General features: G+C 39.8%; 9 protein-coding genes and 1 long non-coding RNA gene across 13 annotated transcripts; 6 read left to right on the top strand and 4 right to left on the bottom strand.

Annotated features, from left to right (window-relative positions):
• Positions 1-3,612: 3,612 nt before the first annotated feature.
• On the top strand, positions 3,613-5,611 carry LOC135800587 (uncharacterized). Its single transcript, XR_010550185.1, has 2 exons — positions 3,613-3,867; positions 5,383-5,611. It is a non-coding gene; the product is annotated as an uncharacterized lncRNA (long non-coding RNA).
• Positions 5,612-6,814: 1,203 nt separating this feature from the next.
• On the top strand, positions 6,815-8,215 carry aurB (aurora B). The gene is made up of 5 exons (XM_065313844.1): positions 6,815-7,059; positions 7,122-7,313; positions 7,370-7,504; positions 7,582-7,972; positions 8,033-8,215. The coding sequence occupies exons 1-5, from the start codon at positions 6,935-6,937 to the stop codon at positions 8,123-8,125; spliced, it is 936 nt and encodes a 311-aa protein (XP_065169916.1). The 5' UTR covers positions 6,815-6,934; the 3' UTR covers positions 8,126-8,215.
• Positions 8,128-9,554, bottom strand: LOC135800574 (uncharacterized). The gene is made up of 2 exons (XM_065313838.1): positions 9,389-9,554; positions 8,128-9,330 (listed from the first exon to the last, which is right to left on the bottom strand). The coding sequence occupies exons 1-2, from the start codon at positions 9,552-9,554 to the stop codon at positions 8,177-8,179; spliced, it is 1,320 nt and encodes a 439-aa protein (XP_065169910.1). The 3' UTR covers positions 8,128-8,176.
• Positions 9,555-9,656: 102 nt separating this feature from the next.
• Scgbeta (sarcoglycan beta) lies at positions 9,657-10,875 on the top strand. The gene has a single exon (XM_065313842.1). The coding sequence runs from the start codon at positions 9,718-9,720 to the stop codon at positions 10,687-10,689; it is 972 nt and encodes a 323-aa protein (XP_065169914.1). The 5' UTR covers positions 9,657-9,717; the 3' UTR covers positions 10,690-10,875.
• Positions 10,865-12,560, bottom strand: LOC135800575 (interleukin enhancer-binding factor 2 homolog). Of its 3 annotated transcripts, none has more exons than XM_065313840.1 (3): positions 12,145-12,560; positions 11,215-12,082; positions 10,865-11,151 (listed from the first exon to the last, which is right to left on the bottom strand). In XM_065313840.1, the coding sequence occupies exons 1-3, from the start codon at positions 12,436-12,438 to the stop codon at positions 11,141-11,143; spliced, it is 1,173 nt and encodes a 390-aa protein (XP_065169912.1). In that variant the 5' UTR covers positions 12,439-12,560; the 3' UTR covers positions 10,865-11,140. The 3 variants fall into 3 exon arrangements, with proteins under 3 accessions (XP_065169912.1, XP_065169913.1, XP_065169911.1); XM_065313841.1 differs by lacking the exon at positions 10,865-11,151 and having other exon boundaries at positions 11,158-12,082; positions 12,145-12,430; positions 12,505-12,558; XM_065313839.1 differs by lacking the exon at positions 10,865-11,151 and having other exon boundaries at positions 11,158-12,082.
• Positions 12,561-12,741: 181 nt separating this feature from the next.
• Positions 12,742-13,582, top strand: Tbca (Tubulin binding cofactor A). Its single transcript, XM_065314754.1, has 2 exons — positions 12,742-13,177; positions 13,291-13,582. The coding sequence occupies exons 1-2, from the start codon at positions 13,048-13,050 to the stop codon at positions 13,515-13,517; spliced, it is 357 nt and encodes a 118-aa protein (XP_065170826.1). The 5' UTR covers positions 12,742-13,047; the 3' UTR covers positions 13,518-13,582.
• Positions 13,583-13,588: 6 nt separating this feature from the next.
• On the top strand, positions 13,589-14,918 carry LOC135801316 (uncharacterized). Its single transcript, XM_065314749.1, has one exon. The coding sequence runs from the start codon at positions 13,589-13,591 to the stop codon at positions 14,792-14,794; it is 1,206 nt and encodes a 401-aa protein (XP_065170821.1). The 3' UTR covers positions 14,795-14,918.
• A 389-nt stretch (positions 14,919-15,307) lies between these two features.
• Positions 15,308-16,798, bottom strand: LOC135801318 (uncharacterized). 2 transcript variants are annotated; one of them, XM_065314751.1, is made up of 3 exons: positions 15,797-16,798; positions 15,659-15,731; positions 15,308-15,601 (listed from the first exon to the last, which is right to left on the bottom strand). In XM_065314751.1, exons 1-3 carry the CDS (start codon positions 16,436-16,438, stop codon positions 15,360-15,362), a joined length of 957 nt encoding a protein of 318 aa, XP_065170823.1. In that variant the 5' UTR covers positions 16,439-16,798; the 3' UTR covers positions 15,308-15,359. The 2 variants fall into 2 exon arrangements, with proteins under 2 accessions (XP_065170823.1, XP_065170822.1); XM_065314750.1 differs by having other exon boundaries at positions 15,308-15,731; positions 15,797-16,792.
• Positions 16,799-16,970: 172 nt separating this feature from the next.
• Uqcc1 (Ubiquinol-cytochrome c reductase complex assembly factor 1) lies at positions 16,971-18,226 on the top strand. The gene is made up of 4 exons (XM_065314753.1): positions 16,971-17,164; positions 17,228-17,449; positions 17,508-17,747; positions 17,804-18,226. The coding sequence occupies exons 1-4, from the start codon at positions 17,132-17,134 to the stop codon at positions 18,077-18,079; spliced, it is 771 nt and encodes a 256-aa protein (XP_065170825.1). The 5' UTR covers positions 16,971-17,131; the 3' UTR covers positions 18,080-18,226.
• An 87-nt stretch (positions 18,227-18,313) lies between these two features.
• Positions 18,314-20,234, bottom strand: Nmd3 (60S ribosomal export protein NMD3). Its single transcript, XM_065314748.1, has 5 exons — positions 20,074-20,234; positions 19,488-20,017; positions 19,134-19,427; positions 18,622-19,069; positions 18,314-18,566 (listed from the first exon to the last, which is right to left on the bottom strand). The coding sequence occupies exons 1-5, from the start codon at positions 20,118-20,120 to the stop codon at positions 18,368-18,370; spliced, it is 1,518 nt and encodes a 505-aa protein (XP_065170820.1). The 5' UTR covers positions 20,121-20,234; the 3' UTR covers positions 18,314-18,367.
• Between the last annotated feature and the right edge of the window lie 45 nt (positions 20,235-20,279).

Here is a 20,279-nt window from a genome sequence, read left to right as displayed (position 1 = left end):
TTTTCCCGGCAATTATTCGAACTTTTCTCGCCGTAAAAACCATCATTGGACTTTAACGAACATGTTAAAAATAGAATCGGCCAAATTGGTCTAAGCGTTGTTGAGTTATGCGCTTACCAACAGATTTTGCGATTCATTTTTATATATTGATAGATATACATTTTTTCTGAATTTTATGCAAATACTTAAGCGCCATCTAGATTAGACTTATACAACTTAAAAATGAATGAAATTCATTATCAACTTTCTTCCCATATTTCACTCTCTTTAACTTGGATTATCGCTGCTAAACTTTACAGGATTATGCGCTGGACTAATTTGAAGGTTTCCAGAAAATATCAGTACAATTACACCTATTATTAAGTTAATTAATAACATACATTCATTTTTATAGACACTTTTGTTAGAATTCCTCGAAAGTGTTTTTCAACAAAATTGTGCAGATAAAAATAATGTAGTGAAAGATGTAATAAGTAATGCGTGTCTTTTAAATCTAAATTTAGAATGATTTTAGTTTATTGAATTGTACGCCTGCATTTGTAGGCAGACTTGTGGTCAGTTTTCAAGTCAAGATTATAACTCGCACTGGAATCGCTCGCATCAAGAAAGCAGAAAAGTGAGTCTGTTGCTATGCGCGCATCGCATCGCATTATCCGCGCGGTGTCCAGCGCTCGCGCTCCGAAGACAACACCTGAAGAATCAACTCGGACCGCGCCGCCGCACGCGCACCAACACTTTCATCCGACGCGCGGAAAATACGGACGAGTCATCTAGCGACTAGCCATATGCCTTCCTCCTGCTGCTGTCCGCCGAAGAGCCGCAGCATCCAAATAGCGATGAACGATGGCCGCGCGCACGACATAACTGGTTGCTCGTCTCAAGATGTCGATGGCAGGCAGCAGCAGCCGGCAGGATGATAATTACTGGTCTTGCTTGCATTTTTCTCTTCGTTACCATTTAGGACGTAAACGCATACGCTCACATCAACCCATTTGGGCACGTCATTTATTCCTCTGTTTTTTTGCATTGTCTTTGCGTCTGCTTCTGTGCGTACGCCATTAGAAGACGAAAAATTCCTGCCTGAACAAAGGTAGAAACATAACGACCACCCTATTCGCTGAACGTCGGACGTTGTCTTTGGAATGTTTTCTTAGTACTTACAAGTTGTTAGTACTTAGCGCGCGAGGCACACACGTTTGGATGCTTCAAGAGTCCACAAGACCAAAGTGCATCTAAGCTCATAGCGCACATATTTGTCTCGTGTGCGTGTGTTGTTTTATTTTTTGTTTCTTCTCCGCTTTTGCGAATTAGAAAAGTCAGCTTCAACTCTTCAAGCGGCAATCGAACACATTGAAGACCAACGGAGATACCGGACTCAACGAGAAAAAAGAAGTTTTGCTAAAAACTGCGGCGCGCTTGCTAAAAAACTTGCACAACTGGCGTTGTCGTCTCCGACAGCATTGCAAACCACGCACATTACTTTAAGATGCAATGAGAACCGAGAAAAATGTTTGAATAGATTCTCAGTACGCTATAACTACACTATTCAACTATTCATCAAACACTTCCAAGTAAAAAGTACTTCAGTGCACATAAAACCATAAAGCGAGTTCAAAATTTACGAAAAATTTCGTTCTGATTAAAATTCTTAAGAACTAACAACGAAATCCCAAGAAGTTTTGAGTCATTCGCTGGACTGGTGGTGTGTCTACCCGATGTGGTCTTTTTATTACCTCGTTTTTTTACCACACGCCCAAGATGAGAATCCGAGGCCTTTAAAACCATTTTTATGCCGACCTTCTCATTTTTATTCTCCTAGCAACGCTAACCCTTCTTTTTCTTTGTGACTTTGTAGCAGGTGCTATCAGCATTCATCAAAAACAATGAAATGCCTCTTTCTTCGTGTTTTTTTTTCATTCTTCTTCTTTTAAAGTTAAATTTCTAAAGCCTTTTAATGCAGTATCGCATGGTTGACGCATGTAAAATGTAACATTTGTTCACTTTTCAAAGCCCCGCGGATGAATTAATCGAAGGGCTATTAACGACTCGTTAATAACGACAAAGTTATTTTTAGTCGCGATGGCGACTCAACCTGCATGTAATTAAATCCAGAGGGTAGGGACTCGGCCAGCAACCAGACGAAACGAAATTAATTAAATGTATTTTATATCGCATCCTCGTCCTGCACATAAATATACATTTTACAATGCGTGAATGCATTCGCGGGGCGCGCGCGCGCACGCCGCTTGTAAACCGGTCCGCGGGTACCTATATGCATACGGCCGTTTTGGCCTCCAAGCCGGTCAATTCTTCATCCACAGCATCTAAATACTCGCACCTTGGTGTTAGTCTTGTGTGTCATGAGTGTGTGTTGATCTTGGTCTGCGTCTAAACACTATTTCTTACGAGAGGATCAACTTGTTGGAAATTTGTTCAAGTCGTTTGCGTGGTCGGCCCTCTGCGCCTGTCTGCGATGATTTTTCCGTTGGTTTTGTGCTCTTTGTACATATAGCGATATTACCTTGACTTTCAGGTCTTCAAAATGTACAAATTAGCCGGGGCACTCTTCACAACGCGCTGCTTGTTGACTACCGACGCGCTGATTGGTCATTGCCGATGCATCGAAGATGTGCGCGCGCGGTGTTATTATAACAAAAATAAAATAGCCGCGGGCCGGTTGCGCACTTGGCCGAAGAAGTCAAATTACAATCGAGAACGACTCCCGGTTTTTCGCACTCGACGCGCCGCGCGTTGCATCTTGATGAGAAGCCACCAGTGGGAACCAGCGAGACTCATTAGACGCTATTACGGCTATTAAAACAATACACATGATTGCAGTAATTAATGTACGACCAAATTACTACCAGTAATAATTTCTAAACGCAGGTTGTCGTTTGCCTATAAGGAAAATTCTTACTCGTAAGATATTTCTGATGAATTTGTTGGATTTTACCAAGTATATAAATCTAAAGTTTCTCGGGTCACAATTTGTTGCATTGTGACCCCTCAGTCGTGTTGTGTCGATCGCAATAAAAAAAAAGCATGCCTGGATGGCATCGTGGCGCGCGCGCGTGTGTACCTACCACCAGGTAGAAAATTCGTCGCCTTCGCTTCCACCACGACCTTTTCCCGAACAGCCGCCGCGATATAAAACTTATAATCGCATCCGAGTATCTTTCTGCAAAGCGGCGACCCGACTTTTATCGGTTTATATTAGGATCGACGTGGATATATGACCTGGTGGTAGAAAATTGGTGGTACCTTTGTGTCTACCCCAGTAGACTTGTGAAAGCATTTCGGTGTTCATGAATTGGGTGTTTAATCTATCAGAATGCGCTGAGTACACACAATGGTCGTGTGTGCTATCAGAGTTGGCTCAAGATTTAGGGCCTTGTGTATGATAGTCATGCGCAAGCTCGACGCGACGCGACGTCACGGGGTTGTGGGGATATGTGTCTGTCTGTCTGTCGTTTATTTTCCCTTCGCAAGTGCGTTAGCGAGGTCGCGGCGCGCGCGCGGTCGCGGCCATGGTCGTGGTCGTGGTCGCGGTCGCGTCGGTTCTTTCCTCCGGCGCGTACAGTTACGCGACTTTCAGCCCCACTTCTTCGGCTTTGTGGTCGCGCTCCGGCTGAGTCGGGCGCGCGCGCGCTCGCGAGTCTAGCGGCGGCGGATCGCGCCGGACAGTCGACTTCAGTTCATCAGCGGCGTCCATGTTACACATTCGATACGCCAGCCACCACGATCTACATCCAATTGGACATCTCATTCATTACAAAAATTATCCAAGTGTATTAAGTGTGCTCCCACGTTCAACTGCACAAAGGAAACGAAATTACTCAAGTTGAGATTAAATCCACAACAAAGAGGGTGAGCACAAATTAAAATTCTTAAAATACTCTCGTCGCCCAGCGTCATTTTATTCTCGATGAATCAACTTTTCAAGTGTCGCGATTATTTTATTTTTCTGTTGTCTGCATCTGGAATAAGTCAAGTTTGGAGGACACGTCGCAAATTTAAAATGGTAATTTTATTCATATATAAAACGACGCTTATTGACGACGGCGTAACTTTTAACGTTTTCGGCTTGAATACACTCGTTGGTAGTTTCCAAAAAGACCGGTGTAACGTATTTATGGAATTATTAATAAAAAAAGAAACGCCGAAGCCAACCGACAAAAGCGCCGGCCGCGGCGAAGAGACGAGACGCCGAAGAAGTAGCATACAGGTGGGGTTGGCCTCCCAAGGTCAGGTGCGCGCTGGCAATAACCTGCCGGAGGTCGAAGGGGGGCTGATGCCGGTCGGCGCTCTCGCTTGCGCGTCGCGCCTGACTTACGGACTTTGTCGTGGGATAGCAGCGTGCCCATGCCCAGCACGCACACACAATACCATCACGCACAGGGTCTTCAGCCACAAAAGGGCGTCTGCATTCACATGCGCCTACGAAGTATCCTGTAGTAACACATTCCTATCATTATGCGTGCGCTTAAAAATATGTTCGCCAGGTATTACGTGCATACGTGCTTACTTTTCCACCTATCGCTATCCAGGAGGAACGCGAGGGGGACGCACACGGTTTGAAGATACCCGGTTGTGTATGATGGTTGGATTTTTTTCACCTGTCACGAATACCTTCATGGCTGCCGTTCGTGCATGCACACATGCGATGATGCTACCCGCGCAATGAATCACATTGTGTCGGTTGTGGGAATTTTTATTCGAAATAATGCGCGTTGCATGAGTGACTTTACCGAAAATTACAATTTACTTAGCCAATTAATGAGAAAAACCTTTTAAACCAGTTATCCTTCTTTTTCTAATTTAAAACATTCCAAAAATTCTTTTTATTGTTTTAATTTTTGCAGCGAGAAAAAAAAAACACACCAAAAGGTAATCGAACTGTAATAGTCTTGACATTTGATTTAGCCGCGCAGGTTTTTTCTTATATGCCAATCGACGTGCGAATGTTTGCAAATAATTATCGCCGTTTTCAAGTCGCTTCAACATAAAAAAATGCGCAACGTATTTGTTCACGCTCATTGCTCTTATTTCTTGTGTTGTGGTGTTATCCTGGTCTATTGCTCCATTATGTTAGCAATAATTAGTAGCCGTGCGAAGTCTTGCGGAGACGTACATAATTCGTAACTCAATGTAATTCAATCATTGTCAATGCCATTTTTATATTCACGCCGCGCAGTCTGTATGTAATTACGACATTACGGGCAATTGCAGATAGATTACTTTCAATTTTTATTTTTATTTGAATGTGCGCGTAATTAAGACACAAAGCGACGACTGAATTGATTTATCTAAAATTATCAGTTTTATTGTTACATTTGTTGCGGTGAATTCATGATTAATAATGGTATTTCTTGTTCTTCACAGATTGTGAAGACGTTGGATCCATCTGGCCGACGTCAGCGACTCAGAGAAGTGTAGAAGTGTTGTTAATTACCGTCAGACGAGATTTATTTGTGTAATAGAAAGGAGAGGAGGCTCTCGGTTTCATGGTCGTCAGTACTTTAGCATTTCACATGTTACAAGATGTAATTTCAACGCACAAAAACATAATTAACAATTCCCGATTGGGTTTTGGATGAAAAACAGTGAGAAGTGGTAACTCCACCACCGTTGGCGTGAATTCGAATGCCAGCGGTTGAGGAGTTCCTCATTCTCGCCGTAGCACAACTAATAAATGCAATTTTATACGAAAATGTCGTTTTAAGTCGTCTCGTCCGTTTTGTTGTGGCATCGCAGTTGAGAAAAGCAAAGGAAACGATGCAAGATGTTAAATCGCCATTTACTTCGATCGTATAAAAGGGGAAAGAAGCAGAAAAAAGACGCAACGACCGCGGATGAAGACCGTGAAGACGACAAGTCGGCGACAACGCACGCCATAATCGTTTTATCGTGGCGGATTTCTTCGTACGCTTAAAGGGCATTACTTTGATGGTTGATGCATTCAAGTATAATGCGGCGGCGCGCGCGTAGTCGAAGAAGAGAAAAAAAAAACGAGGAGTGATGAAAAAACGAACGATTCGAAAACCAATCGGAGTGGTTATATCGAGCGATATAAAGAAGTGGTTGGTCGGGTGGGTCTGAACTTACCACTTTCTTAGATGCTTCCTTCGGTTTTTGAACTTCTGTGTTGAAAGAATGTGCAAAGAATACGTTTAAGATGTTTGATGTTAATACTTATAAGTTGTTGAATAAAGAAATTTTCCACGAACAACAAATAAATAAATTACTGTGTTCTTCTAACAATGTAAATCTTTCATCTTGGTTTATGTCTACATGGAATGCCCTTGTCCTGATTTTATCTTCGAGTAAATTAGAGTACGAATGCAACAATCGTTGTTGATTGCCAGTCTTAATCTTGATTTGTATGCTCAATCGTTGATGCTCAATAATTAATCTTAATCTTAGATTATTAACAATACTCACAATCGCAATCATACACTGGCGATGGCGCTCCTTTCTATTCTGGATCACACGAGATTTGATTTGTGAAGCGGACAAGAAAAATTACAAAATGGTTGCAAATCATTCTGAAAACGTATGGCGGTTCTTTTGACATTTATCCACAAGAGGGCACTGTTTGCCAGCAACTTTTTAAAAATTAAAATAACAATAAACATTTATACGTAATAACAAAGTATTATATATAATAATTGTGTTAAACTATAGTTTTAATTTAAAATAATATGTTTAAGATACTTGGTGTTTATTTATTAAAAGTCTCATTTTAAAATGCATCAATGTACGCCTAAAACTTTTTTGATCTTTACTGGGGGCGCCACTTGTCAAACCGTTTTAAACTGAACCAACACAACCTAGAATTTTGAAATTTTACAAAAACCGTTGGTGGTGTCGTCGAGCACCTTGCCGCTCATTCTTATACGAAGCTTTGAAGAACCATCATATTTTTTAAATCACAATGTCCGATGAATATGTGCAACGGTACATGACCGAGAAGAAAAATGTAATAGATTCCAAATATTACCAACGTACCGAGCAACTGATGACAGATATTGTAAATCATCCAGCATTCAGCAATGAAGAGTAAGTCATTTTTTTCTATTGCCCGTAGAACAAAAAATATGTTGTTTGTTTTTATTTCCAAGTTATTCATGGAGTTTAGATGACTTTGACGTTGGCAAGCGGATGGGCCGTGGCAAGTTTGGAAGAGTATATGCTGCCAAAATTAAGAACACTGATTATGTTGTGGCCCTCAAGACTTTATCTAAATATGAGGTTGCAAAGGAGCGGGTTGAACGACTGATTTTACGTGAGATTGAAATTCAAACACATCTCAAGTAATTATTATACATACATAATCTACAGTGCAAAATTCATATTATGAATGTTTCAGGCATCCTAATATTCTTCAACTTCTCACATGGTTCCATGATGATTTTAGAATTTATTTAGTGTTAGAATATGCCGCACGTGGAGAACTGTATACTATTTTAAAGAGCAGCCCAGGAGGGCATTTCAATGAACATTTGTAAGTAATTAAAAAAATTTACATACAATTTATTTTTAGCAAAAAAAATTCATTTTAATTCACTGATGTATTTTCAGATCTGCTAAGTACACATATCAAGTAGCTGATGCCCTGGATTATTGCCATCGCAATCATGTCATTCATCGTGATATAAAACCGGAAAATCTTCTGTTAACATTCACCGGTGATGTGAAGTTAGCCGACTTTGGCTGGTCGGTGCATGCTCCGTCGTTAAAACGCAAGACCATGTGTGGTACGTTGGATTATCTCCCACCGGAAATGGTCGAACAGAAAGAATATAGTTGCCATGTGGACTTGTGGAGTTTAGGCGTGCTTTGCTATGAGTTTCTAGTGGGAAAACCGCCATTTGAGAGCGAAACCGCCCAAGAAACCCAAGAGAAAATTCGGCGTGTGCATATGCAGTATCCGTCGTCTATCCCTTCAGCCGCTAAGGCATTGATTAGTGGGGTAAGTAACAATCATAAAATTTACTTCTGCTCAATTTAAAATAACTGCTTATGATTTTAGTTGCTGAAAACCACCGGAGATAAACGTCTTTCATTGGCTGAAGTTATGTCGCATCCTTGGATTCTAGAAGCTATTGCAGATCCATCAAAATAATGTGTTTTAAAAGTATTTTAATTTAATTTTATTTCATTACTATAATAAGTATTAATAATCACGTCTACTTAATAGACCTTTTGTTGTAAATCTAGGAAATTCAATAGTTCGTCGAAAATCGTCGACTTCACAACAAAACGAGAATCCTAAATTACGATTTTTCCTCTCCCACGTTATCTGCCATCGCAATTGATCGCAAACATCTTTACAGAATGTTTGTTCACTGTGGTCGAACGGATTGTTCAATCCAATAAACGCTACACCCGCCTGGGACTGCGGTTCGTACACCACCTTCCAGAAATATTTCGGCACAGGGATGTGATTAACTGAATCACAATGCAAGAACAGGTCCACATTGCCCACATGAGCAATTTCATGTGTACCGGTGTAAACTAGAAAATCACTATGAATATTACTCGCATATTGTCTCAGACTCTTCTCCAGCTCGTTCCAGTTATCGTTGTTTAATCGTGCCCATTGTGGCGCGGCGTTTACCCAGTAAAACGTCGCCGTCTGTTGCGGGCCAAACACGAAATCACCTTTTGCAGCCAAATGTCCGCGTGTAAAAATAGTTGTACCTTTGTCAATATATTGTATAGAATTTTCCGCAAGATTCAACTGGCGATTGATGGTGTGCCTCTGCTTCGGGATATAGTAACATTGCTCAACAGGTACCCCTAGATTGAAGAAACTTCCGCCTTCGTTGAACATCTGACGAGCGACATGAGTTTGAAAGCCTTCTATGCTAGAGGTCATCTGGAATTTGGTATAGAATGTACGTTTCTGTTCGGAATCAAAACAGACGGAGATTTGCGTTATGAATCTGCCATCGTTTAAAGGGAAACCAATTTCTAGGAGGTCGTTGTTTGTATTGCACTTTTCTTCTGTTCGACGAACGATGTGTTTCGCTGGCGTGGTACATTCAATTAGTTTAAAAGGGAGTATGTTGCCTTCGGGGTGAATTTTGAAAGTTTTATGGGAATCACAGGAGATTGTAAGGATGCCGGAGTTGATTGTAACGCCGTCTGCACGGATCGTGGTACCAGGACAGTGAAGTATTATTTCGTCGCCAGGTTTAAAGATTATTTCGCCCTCACGGTTTGAGGGTAGGTAGTAGGGATCATTACCGAACGTGGACCAAGTGCCGGGTTTCAAGAGGAGCGGTTGCAGTTCGGTGAGATCACGATTTGTAGAAATTACACAGTCTTTAATGCAACAATAAGTTAATTTAAGGTAAAAATTGTTAAAAGGAGTTGTACTCACCGCAACTGACATAATTCAAGCAAGAAAATATTTCACACAAAAATATTATCTCTGTTAAAATCAACATGTTCGACTTTACAGTTGATTTGTTAATGCCATCGCCTGCTTCCTTCGTAATTAACGATAAAATGCAAAGGTAGCTTGATAGTTTTGAAAAACAAGACATTTGTTATGAATTTCGGTGGACTGACTGTAGGCAGACTAAGTTTAGGCATTGCACATGCGTCGCGACGCGCGTCGTTTGTAGAATATCGAGTACGACGCCTCCGACGTCGCTTCATACTGCTACAGTGTTTATAGCACTATTAATATCCATACAGTTGATTATTATGTCGGAGGTACGTGCAACTCCCCCGCCGGATGTCTTCCAAGATGGTTTGGAGGGCATCTCATCTACAGCCAAGCGTGCAGCTCCCAAAAATCAAAACAATAACTATTCCGCCAGTTACATTCCTGTGAACACTCATAATACCGACTTACAAGCGCCGCCCGCACTGCGTGGACGTAAAACTTTTGCATTTTGGACGCTGGTAGGACTGCTATTCGTCCTAGCCGTCGGTAATCTGGTCCTGACGATGACAATCCTTGGAGTGTTGAAATTAGGACAAGGCATGCAAAGTTTGGAACTAGTTCCGGAGTACTCTGCCATCAAGCTCTTTGGTAACACCGATCTCAATGATATTTATAAACGCGACGGACGCCTTGAGAGTTACATGGACCATCCGATACAGATCGACGGCATTGATGCACCCCTAGTTTTCAACTTGACTAATAAGTACGGACGCACCGTGCAGAAACTAGAAATGAGCAAGAACGGAACCATCATCAACAATACTAACAACTTTCTTGTCAAAGATGATGAAGAAAATGAGATCTTTACGACAAACGCGCCGAGTTTCAATGTTCCGCATGCAATGCGAAAGTTAAACACCACTACAATACATACCAATCGTATTGTCGCGCCGCTAAAAGATGATTTGCTACTGGAGGGTAAAAGTGTACATGTGCGAGGATCAGAAGGGACGACACTGGAAGGCCGCGACCTTGTAATAACCGCTGATCGCGACATTTATATCAAATCGTTGAACGGATCGATTGTACTCGTTGGCAAAGATGGCGTCCGACTGGATCATAAGAAACTGCCGATATTCTTGCCGAAGATCAATGATAAGCTGACAATGCAATACAAAGTTTGCGTGTGCATGCCGCAGGGGAAACTGTTCAAGATTCCAGTGACAAGGGACAACGCAAGAGTTTACTGCGATCGCATCAATATGCAGCAGTTTAATCCATGCATATAAACATATAACACAAGACTAACCGACAATACTATGAATATTTGATAATTAATGTAGTTGATAGAAAATGAATAATCATATCATGTAAACAATTCGTTGTAAAAAATATTTAGAATTTGTTAGTGGTAAGCAATTCTCCTTTGTTGAATAATTATTGAATAAAAAAAGTTATAATATCTTGAAAGTGAACACAGTGTTTATTTCAGTGTCAAAATCAAAGCAGATCATATTGCTAACTTCATTGTTTGGATTGACACATTACTAAACTACTGTTTTTGTTTATTATAGCAAACAAAAACACCTTCTCTACGCTAATCTTGCTCAGAATTTGAGCACATATTCAGCACAACCTGAATGTAAATCAATTATTCTTCATTTTACAGCCACTTAATGTACGAAAAGTAAAATAATATACAATCACGCAAAAAATGATTTGACAGCTCCGAACATAACCTCACGAAAAATCTACAAAAAAAAAATCGTTAACAATTAAAAGTCAAAGTAATTAAACCTCAGCTGTTTCCATGCCTTCTTCGCCTTCACCCTCCATGTCCTCATCTTCACCCTCTTCGCCGTCCTTCTTCTCTAAGGGTTTTTCATAGGCTTTCTCCAAGGGTGAAACAACGACGCCGTCCCAAATCGACATTTCCTTAGCAATCGTCGCGTTGCCCTCCAGGCCAAGAATGTGCTTATAGCCTCCGTGTGAAAGTACTCTCAAAAGTGTCTGCGCAGTCAGACAACAAGTATCCTGCTGCTCCAAAGACATCGCTGTGTGAATACGTAAATTGCCACCCTCGCAAGGATCAGTAATGCCCGCCGAACCAGGCAAGAATAGTCCTGCGGCTAACAATTGAAAAACACGTCGAAAGGCTTGATTAATCGGCACTGCCTGCCGACTAGGATTATTCATAATCGCAAAATGCGCTAAAAGATCTAACATCCACGGTGTTAAAGGCTCAAAACCTTCAAATCGCGAGCGTAAATCACGTAATAATCGAATAAGTACTTTGATTGACGAATGATGCGCATTTTCCTCAAACCAGCGGCTGTGTCGGATTGCCGCTAAGTGGCTCATCATGATTTTGGGATCCAGATGAATTTCCGGATCAAGTTTGCGGATGTTGTGATGGACGGTAGTAACCATTACCCGTACCGTTGCAAAACAGTTACTTATTTCAATGCCACGCTCATTTATCGCATGATTTAGAGATTCGCCTTTGTTGATCACCTCAGATTTCATGAGGTTTTTCAAATCGTCGCGCACTTTGTTGCCGAGCGCTTCAACAGCTTCTTTTGTTGGCAATGTTTTCAGAATTACAACAATATCTGCTACATTGTGGCCAGATACCATTGTGCCTTTCTTGAAGGAACCCACTTGCCTCACTTCTTCCAGTTGCTATATAATCAATAATAAAATAAATATTTGTTTTAGTTATGTTAAAAGTATTGTGTACTTACACAAGCATCAAATGTCCCTGGTGCAACAACCAAATTATCTAAGACAGTTTGTATCTTTGTTACCAAGTTAAGAATAGCTGTTTGTTCGGCGGCCGTTGGAGACAAGTCAGCATTGCGTTTGAGCAACGCGTTCGTAAACATAGTCTCATCTGGAGAGGGTTTTAACTTGGGGAAAGTTACCTCCGCTAAGGTTAGGTCGAAGGGGTGCCTCGGCAGGAAAATCTTTGGTTTAAATGGGTGCCGACCGATGCCTCTACCGACTCCGCCGCGTCCACGCATGTTTCCTCTTGCCATGAAAATTAATTTAAGTTAGTATAAAATAAGTTGCTGGGATGAAAATGACCGATCGATTAAACCCACTATTATACCGCAAGCAGGACTTCATAAGAACTTGTTTACACCACAGTTGAACTCAAAGATAAATTTGAAGATGGCGCCACGGATTTAATATTTAGGGGAATTTAGGGACTTTTGCTGGTTTCTTTTTGATTTCAAGAGCGGGTAATACAAATATTATAAACAAGGCCAACTGCGATTCTTAATTAGAAATTACCCCCGGTTATAATAGAAGTTCAATGTAAATGTGTAAGAATTGAATTTTAAAATAATCAAATTAGTCATTGCATAAAAATACAAACAAGTTAGAGTTTAGTTGTTCTGATATTCTCTGTTTGTATTGAAGAAAATTGCAAAAAAGTGAAAGTGGCGTGCTTGTTCGTGAATCATCGCTCATCATAAAAGGATATAATAACGCGAATGACTAATCCGTAATTATCAACTAGTATACCTCTTCAAATATTATTTTCGACACGTAGCAGTGGCAACGCATTTACTCTACATTTATATTTATACGCAAATTTAATTTCACAACGTCATTCAACTTCAAATCAACTTTATCCCATAATGGCCGATCCTCGCATTCGCACGTTGAAAATCAAGACCGGCGTTGTTCGCAGATTGGCAAAAGAAAAGCTCACATACGAAAAGGAGGCTGATCAGCAGCGCACACGCATTGAGAAGTACCAAACTGAAGGTATGATCATGCAATATATTACATTTTTTTAGAATAATTTTCGCTTCTCTTTATATAACCTCTATTTGTAAATTTGTAAATTTTAAATCGTTTACATTTGGTTTGTATTGAAGGTAAGGATGAATATGACATCCGTAAACAGGAGGAAGTCCTTCAAGAGTCTGTGATGATGGTCCCGGATTGCCAACGTCGTCTTGCAAAAGCATATGAAGAATTGCAGACAATTCTTAACTCGGAGACAGATCTCAAAGAATCTGAAGATTATCAAACTGCGTTGACTACTCTGGAGGAGGCCAAGGCACAGTTACCAAAACCTGAAGAGGGTGCACAAATGTGTTAAGACCGCCTTACTACCTATAATTTTACTGATCTAATATTAATTAATTAAAAAGTATATTCAAATAATTTGAGATGAATAGTGCACCAGCTAAAGCAACAATGTCTGTCCAAGATCCAAGACTATACAGTTCAAACTATTATAATACAGCTGCAATAATGGTTCCAAATGTACCACCACCACCAATAGTTCCATTCAGGTATGATCTAAGCCTTCCTCCACCTATACAACTTGATGCTAAAACAGACGACGAGCTCTTCGTTGAAACTTGGCTGTCGAAAATCGGTAAAATCAACTTGAACCTGGAATCAACCACAGTTGAAGTTAAAACAACCCAGATAAAACCTCAGAAAAGTAAAGGGCATGTTAGTATTCACGCTGCTAAACAAGGATTGAAAAAATGTTTAGAAATAACACAACGTCTTGAAGCCACTCAAAAGATTCTAGAAGAAAATATGTCCACAATGAGCACCGATGAATGGAAGCGACACACAAGCGTGATTGGTTCGTTGAAAGATGAATTGACTGTGCTAATGGCGCAGTATCAAAATCCTGAGACCTTAAAAACACTAAAATACGAACTTGCACAGAGGGCCAAAAAACGTGCGACCCAGAAACGCCGCAGATACGAAAACCAGCTGCAAATGGCCAAGAAAAAGGAAGAGAACCTAGCACAACATAAAAAGATAGATTCTTGGCTTGTCGCGAAGAAGGAAGAAGCCGAGCGAGCGAAAGCTGAAGAGATTATGAAGAAAGACGCCGATTGTGTGCTTGCTGAAGTTACCAAGAAGAAAACTGAAGCGCGGAAACAACTATCGCTTGTGGCGTCGCTGATTAAACTGCGGAATGTCCGTGAAACTGCAGCAAAAGCTCGAGGGGAGAAGATTCCAGCCGAAGATAATGCCGCGTTTTGTAAAACTACCGAAGCGTTGATCAAAATGTGGGAGAACTCGTCCAAAACGTACAGTATTGAAGAGCAAGGGCTGAAACTGATGTTGGAGCGGAACGCGTCCGAAGATAATAAACAAACGATTGCAAATAAAGAGAAAGAAGTGGCACAGCAATGGGACCAAGTGCTTTTCGGTCCTAGTTATGTACCATCACCACTTTACTGGGCGCTTACTTCAGCGAAACATGATATGGAGAAGTTCATCGCAATCAGAAAGAGTTGGGACACTTTTTTAACGCCCAATACGGACACTGGGTCGAAAATTCCGCTTGGGTGGGTTCTTCCAGCGGATAGCCCTAGCTTAGAATGGAGTCAATACCAACATAGTTAATCCAACCGCATATAAAATTATTTTTTATGATTAATATTTTCAAATCAATTGCCAGGAGATTGCATTTAAATATTGGGTGTTTTTGTTGTGGAAAACTTAAATATAAAATCACATCTTTATAATTCACTTGATTAATTAAATTAATTGTAGTACAGGCAGCACATTTTAGGAATTAAAAGTGCCTTTTTCCATTTCCACCTTTAAAGCGCCACTTTTTTCACGGTTTGGAGACACGATAAGTGGTTTTTTAATCACGGACCGTGACTAAAGTATACGTACGGTGCAGTACAAGACTATATGCGCCTTAGTAAACCTGCCCCCAGAGTGACACCCAGGTATTCTTACATTTTCCAGTAGTATGCGAACGAAGTTCGAAATTTTGAAATACAAAAACCTAAACATGGAAAATAGGGTGGAAGTAGAAAAAATAGCGTAAGCATCACGTCGCTAAACGATATTAAACACACACAACGTGGTAAAAGTATCATTTAGCGCACTTGATACTTGATGTACTAAAATATTAAACTTGTACTTATAAATAACATGTTAGTACTTAATTGCCCCTTCAGTTTTCTGTCTCAATCTCAATCTCTGAGATTTTGTCATTGCATGAAGATTCAACTACATCATACACGTCTTGGGTATTATCCGACACAGCAATCACACAAGTTCTAGTCAAAAGTTGCAGTTGCGCGTTAAATAATGTTTCATTGATAAGTTTATCAGCAAAAATTAGTTGTTCTCTTGTCAATTTTCGTAGTTTTGTGGCATAACCCCTTGCCAGCGTCATTGATTCATCATCTTCAACTGGAAAGTAATAATCATGTGAGCTACTCCTGGGTGACATTGTGAAATCCTGTGTACCATCGGTAGGTGAGGAAGGACTTGGTGATTCAATGGCATTGGGTACATCAGCAGGATCCATTAATGTAATACTCTGGAACAAATTGTGAGATGTATAATTTACTCAAAGAACTGTACTGTACAGTGATTTGTACTTACAAAATCATTTCTTAGGTCATGATTTGCAATTGTGGTTGCAGTTAAACTATCATTTAGCCCAGGCTCTATTTTAATGCGTGTTAAAAGACTATTCTCCTCAATATGTATTTCAGGCTCAATCATATCCATATGTGTATCTATATATGTTTCATGTTCATCATTTGTCTTAATACTCTCAGCATCTTCAATTGTCTCACTAGTTTCCAGTTCTTCTTTTGGCTTAATATAGGCTTCAGTTTCTTTCTTCATGTGGAGTTTTTTATGGTGACGTTTATGTGATCGTTTTCGCCGTTTCACATAATTTACTCTAGTATTTTTAAATTGATCTGGATCATCCACATGTCTAGATAAAAACTTCAAATAAGGATAAGCCCAATTTGGTTTGTGGCAATCCCCATGTATTTTAGATAACATTTTGTCCCTTTTGTAGTATTGATGAAAAGAGCGGCAACGTCCTAGAACCGTTTTCCGGTTAGCTTTCGGATTTAATGAACGACACAGATCTATAAGTTCTTGTATAGCTTGTTGTCTTGCTTTGCCATCCCTATATAAAGGATGCTTGGTGTTCCACAGGCATGGCAGACGTTTGTATCTTCGGATAAATGAAAGCCAAAATGTCCGTAATGCTGTTAATCCTCGCATAATTAACTAACGCAGCGTTTTTATCAGATATCAAGGAACAACCACCAATTACGAGCGTAATAAATCAAGTAACCTATGTAGCCGACTGATAGCTCGAGATTTACGCCAGAAACCAACTGTAGACTCGAGTTTCAGGTTATGTGGGTAGTGCACTCACTAATTTGTTGTTTACTATTCACTGAACCCCCGATATATTGAACATGTAAATTTAATCACGTTGATGTTGATACTGGTTGATACTTTTACTTCTGTTATTACCCAATTATATCTAAAAATACGTACTTTAAGACACAAAAATTCGTTAAAATCAATTCTAAACAACTTTTTACTTTCAAAAATTTTCAGCTGTCTTTTAACTGGTTTTGGTAAGGACCGGTTTAATTCTTCTGACGAAATAACATGCTCTAGTATGTGTATGACATAAAATTATTCTTTATAAACATATGAGAATTTAACTTTTTTATTATGTTCTTTGTGATTATTGTTATATACCCGAATGCTATAATAAATACATTTGAAGCTATTTCTATTATTCCGACCCAGTGAAAATAGGTTAAGTTAAGAAAAATAAAGTGCGTGCTGCATGAACTTAAATTTGTTGTGTTTAAAACATAACAATGCGGCTATGTAGCAAAACTAATACGTGAATTACGACCTAACACTAGTTCCTCCAGCTTAAAGAATTAAATCAATATGAGTCTTGTGCAAAGTCTACAACTTACCAAGGTAACTTTTAATGATTACACAACTACAATAAATGTTACTCTAATCATTCTTTTTTTATATTAGATATCAATCTTGCATTGTAGTAAATACTACTGGTGCAACAGCGTATTGCGAACAAAATATAAATTAAATTTTCCTTGTAGTCAAAGAACTTTGAGTACCTCTACACAAAGTTGTGCTAGTATCAAAGTTGGAGAAGATGCTAAATTTCTTACAACAAATAATAATGAGTCACTAATATCTAAGGTCCTTAAGAAAATCCCTTTTATAAATCTTCAAAGGCATGTAAGTTTGATTCAATTATCTGCCAGTAAAATCCAAATACCAAATCCATTTGTTTCAGAAACTTGGTGTGTCTGGTTACTTATTATATGAATCTGTAGCAGATAATATTAATTATAATGAATTCTTTGACGAGTTTGCCTTGCCCGACACGTTTTACTCTTGGTTTGTGATTACCGAGATTCATGTATGGATGCTGATGGTGCGATGTATGGCAGAGGGCGAAGATGGACGCGTTATGAGGAACTCGGTTGTGCAAGCCATGTGGGCGGACGTCGCATTGCGGGCAAAAAAACTGGGAGTAAGTAACTACCTTGCTAAATAATTGCATTTTGTTTATATAACTGTTTATGTAAGGCTCACAATCCATCCGGAGTTCGAGAACAAATACGGCAACTCTCCGAGCAGTTCCAAGCTGCTTTAATTGCATACGATGAAGGTCTTCAAAGCGACGATATTACTCTTGCTGGCGCGATTTGGAGAAGACTCTACCAGCAGCAGGAAGCCAATCCAGAGCATCTGGATTGTATGGTGAAATACATTAGAAAACAAGTTAGATATTTGGACAACATTTCACATGATGAATTGTTCTCGCAAAAGAAAATCAACTGGGAGGCACTTCAGAAAAAGTAGTAATGTACATATTAGCGATTGAATGAATTTGTGATTATAACGCGGTATTCGGCGCTTCCATACCAAATTGGCTATCAGACCGAATATCGGGTAGTAAGTCAAGTCCTGACGAATACAGGATCATTAAAATAAACAGGTCTCACAATATTACATCCTTTTGAATGACCAATTACTAATTGACAGCCACAGTTGTAAGGTTTAGGTTGCTCTTTACAAACCTATAGAAACCATTAATTACAAACCCAACAAAATGAATTTTTATTTGCTTCCGCTCATGACTTGAATATGTTATTCAATAACTTCAGCCATATCGACATCATCGATCACCAAGTCATCCAACATTTCCTCTAACGTAATCCGCGGCATGGACGGATCGCACTCATCATCCGTGTCAACTGGAATCATCTTGCTAGCGTCCTTGAAAATATTCACGTTCTGTCGCATAGCTGGATCTTCCTCCAAATCATCCAAGAACTCATGATAATCACTGAAAAACAACATCGATTATTTATTAATTCACTTAAAAGCACAAAATATCTAACTTAGTTTCCATATTGAGCGCTGTCGTCTCCTCGGCCAAATGCTTCAACTTCCAAGCACGTTTCCTCCTGGCGTTATCCCTCTCCGGATAGAATTTCTTCACCAGAACAACGTCGGCAACCCGACTGCTATCTAACTTTTCGTAGTTAGAGTCGTTCACATTGCTGTCGCATAAGTTGTAGCCCAACGCGGAATCGCCCACCTTGAGGAGATGCCCCAGGTGAGTGCGCGTGTGTATCAGGTTATCGTTCAAGCCCAGTTCTGAAGCTTTAACGACCCACACATCTGCGATGACATGCTTCATAGACACTGCGCCTTGGCCGGGGAAAGTCTTTCTGTCCTTATCCATAAGAATTTCTAGGTTCATCACAATGTATTCTACCAATTGTTTTGGGTTGCAAACGCTGGAGAATGGATAGCGCCAAAATAGAGTACTGTTTATTTCGGCCACTAAACAAAAGCAAAAGTAATTTAAATATAAGAAAAAAACGTAGATTAATATAATATATCATACTTTGACCAGATAATGGATCAATCAAGTGAATAGCATTGGTTACCCTGTTAACCAAACACAATTGTGCAATTCCACCAAGTTGATTGCTCAATTTTTTGGGCAAACATACAACACTGTCTTTAGAAATGGGTACAATTTCAATAGAATATGTAAACTTGTAGTTGTAAGTATTGCTGTGGATATCATGCGAAATTAACTTCTTGGAGTGCTGATACTTGCACGGCAAAACTGCGCAAACGAAATCCACCATTTTACGCGCATGCGATTCAGACACATAGAAAAAATCCAAACCCTCTAAAAGTTATAAAGGTTTTATAATATCAACTATAATTAAATATAATTTAGGCAACCCACCATGAATTGGTTTAATTCCTAGAGTGTTTTCATGAGCCTTATGTTTCAGGATAAGTTGCTCAAGATAAAAGAATGTCTTCTTGTTAATAGCTTTTTGTCTGACTTGAACCATAGCACGCCAATAATCCTGTGCCTCAGTTCTATGGCACTCATCACACATCTGATGTGCAACCACATATTCAACAATGAATATTTGCTGAAGCACTGCTCCACCAACCACTTCACCCTGCACTGTCAACTTGACTTTAAGCCTCTTGGAATGAGGTTCAGTCCAAACAAATGAGGCATCTACTAATTTAACTCTGCTCAAACCTTTCAGTTTTTTCAAGCAGAGCGAAAGCAATTCGCGTGATTCCAATGCTGCTTGAATCCATTCATTTGGAGGCTGCAGGTAGCGCTCGCATCCGCGGCAGAAATGAAGTGTGGCTTGTTTCGGAATGCCTTCGGTGATATCCACCTGCGAGCGAAGACAACCAACGCACATGTTTGATGGATTGGGCTCAATGACAATTCCACATTCACAACATAATCTAAAACATAAAAAGATTAATAGAAGACAGTTTATTTTGAGATATGCGATGAATACATTCGCTTTGCATCTTGCAATTGTGCCGTTTGTTGGATGTATTCCATTTTGTCTCACTGGATTTTTTATTTTGTAAAATCCGGGATCTTCACCCACAAATCACAAAAACACGTTGTTGAATATAAACCTAGGTTATGATAGATGTCAAATAACTGACAGCTGATTTTTATAACTAATTGAGCGCTAAATTCAAATCGGAGCCTCCC

Source organism: Atheta coriaria, unplaced genomic scaffold (genome assembly GCF_025399875.1).
Source record: "Atheta coriaria isolate IRGN ID8LTWV9N9 unplaced genomic scaffold, Caltech_Dcor_3.1 hic_scaffold_10_pilon, whole genome shotgun sequence".
In the NCBI taxonomy this organism is placed as follows: domain Eukaryota; kingdom Metazoa; phylum Arthropoda; class Insecta; order Coleoptera; family Staphylinidae; genus Dalotia; species Dalotia coriaria.
This window is presented reverse-complemented; position numbering and strand designations above follow the sequence as displayed.